The sequence below is a fragment of the Crocodylus porosus genome, unplaced genomic scaffold (assembly GCF_001723895.1).
Source record: "Crocodylus porosus isolate Cpor-Errol unplaced genomic scaffold, CroPor_comp1, whole genome shotgun sequence".
Lineage (NCBI taxonomy): Eukaryota > Metazoa > Chordata > Crocodylia > Crocodylidae > Crocodylus > Crocodylus porosus.
Window position 1 is genome coordinate 5,381,474 of NW_017728886.1, and position 2,065 is coordinate 5,383,538.

The 2,065-nt window shown below is 48.2% G+C and overlaps 1 protein-coding gene across 7 annotated transcripts in view; it reads right to left on the reverse strand.

Annotated features, from left to right (window-relative positions):
- The window catches only part of ALS2CL (ALS2 C-terminal like), a 100,714-nt gene that overhangs the window by 24,097 nt on the left and 74,552 nt on the right, over nt 1-2,065 (reverse strand). For 6 of the 7 annotated variants that reach the window (XM_019529628.1, XM_019529605.1, XM_019529597.1 and 3 more), the window contains one exon: nt 311-376. The exons of the other annotated variant lie outside the window; for it this stretch is intronic. In XM_019529628.1, the coding sequence (XP_019385173.1) occupies nt 311-376 (66 nt within the window). The remainder of the gene's footprint in view (nt 1-310; nt 377-2,065) is intronic. 7 annotated transcript variants of the gene reach the window in all.

Here is a 2,065-nt window from a genome sequence, read left to right on the forward strand (position 1 = left end):
GTTTAAGAGGAGGTTGGATGAACACCTTGCCGGGGTCGTTTGACCCCAGTACTCTTTCCTGCCATGGCAGGGGCTTGGACTAGATGATCTGCTCAGGTCCCTTCCAACCCTAGAAACTATGAAACTATGCATCCCAATATGACTTAACCATACCAGCCGAAAGGGTCATTAGGCTTGGAATGGACCTTTGACCTTGATTTAAGCTAAAGACTGGGAAAAAAAATAGCAGTACTAGAACCTAAAAGCATGAACACCCAAGCAATAGTCTTTAGGTTGATGAGTAAGGGAAGCCAGCCCTACAAAGACGTACCCATGTTCCAAGCCCTCCTTGAAGTCTCCAACGTGGTTACGTCCATCAGGCCACTTCAGCGTCCCCCTGCAATTCACAGCAAGCATCAGAGAAGCTGATCAACCTCTTTATGATTCTCTGACTTAAGCTAAAACACAAAGGACTACCCATGCCCTTGCTCCAAGACACTTGTCACTAGAGTTGGGACTCTCTTTCTTGGTATAAAAACTCAGGGAGAGTCACAGATTCACAGACGTTTAGGGCTAGAAGGGACCTCGTGAGATCATCGGGTACAGCCCCCCCTGCTCTGGGCAGGAAAGACTGTGGGGGTCAAATAGCCCCAGGCAAAGTGTGCGCCCAGTCTCCTTTTGAGGATCTCCAGGGTAGGCGCCTGCACCACCCCTGCTGGGAGTCTAGTCCAGAGTCTGGTCACATGAACCGTGAAGAAGTTTTTCCTTGTATCCAGGCTGAAACCTTCTAGTAGTTTATGATCATTGCTCCTGGTTTTCCCCTGGACTGCTCTGGTAAATAGTTGTTGGCCTGGCCCATGATGCTAGGCCACAATTTGGAAAAGGTTTCCAAGAGAGGTGATGCTCTCCCTTACCTTGGGGTCTTCAAGAGGACACTGGGTAGGCATCTGGCTGGCGTCATCTGACCCCAGTGCTCTTTCCTGCCCAGGGCAGGGGGTCGGGCTTGGTCATCTGTTGAGGTCCCTTCTGACCCTAGCAGCTATGAATCTATGCTCTCCCCTCATTTATTTGCAAACTGCCACCAAATTCCCCCAAAGTCTTCTCTTTTCTAAGCCAAACAGTCCCGTATCGGTCAGCCTTTCCTCATATGGATTGCTCTTCAGGCCTCTAATCATATAAGTGTCTCTTCTCTGGACTCTCTCAAGCATGTCCACATCCTTCTTGAAGCGCGGCGCCCAGAGCTGGACACAGTGCTCCAGCTGTGGCCTCACCAGTGCCGAGGAGAGCAGGAGAATAACTTCCTTAGTTTTCCTTGAGATGCATCGGTTGATGCATGCCAGCATCTTGTTTCCTCTGCTAGCTGTAGCATCACACTGGTGGCTCATATATTCATTTTATGGTCAATTATGGTCAATTAGGTCTAGGATTGTTCTCCAGAGTACACATATCGACTCAAGTGTTTGCGCCTTGGTGCAGAGCTAGGAATCAATAAGGAAAGGGCACTCGCATCCAGAGCATTTTTTATAGCCATGATTTCATTCTGCCACGATGATATTCATGGTCTCATTGCAAGTCCAGCATTTCAGGGAACTGAGCTGGGCAAATCCAATTAAGTAACACTTTTGATATATTTGCTGCGAATCGAGACTCAGCTCACTTCACAGGCACCAGGTCAAGGCTGGGATGATTTGGGCATTTTCATCAAGGTGTAAGTGCAGGTCAGAGACAACTCTTTGTTGCAAGAGCTAATCAAGTTTGAATCTTCAAAAATGTTTAGCAACCCAAATAAGCAAAGCCCAGCAAAATTGGTTTGTGAAAGTGTTCTGAGAAGATTTAGGGGCAAACTTTTCCTAAAAATGTTCATTCAGCTCCAGTCCCATTGTCCACAGCATAGTGGCCAACCTGTGGCACATAGCAGGTCACAGAATCACAGAAAATTCAGGTTGGAAGGGACTTCAGGAGGTCACATCTAGTCCAACCTCCTGCTCCAAGCAGGACCAGCCCCAACTACTTCATCCCAGCCAAGGCTTTGTCTAGCCAGATCTTAAACACCTCCAAGGATGGAGACTGCACCCCCTCTCTGGGT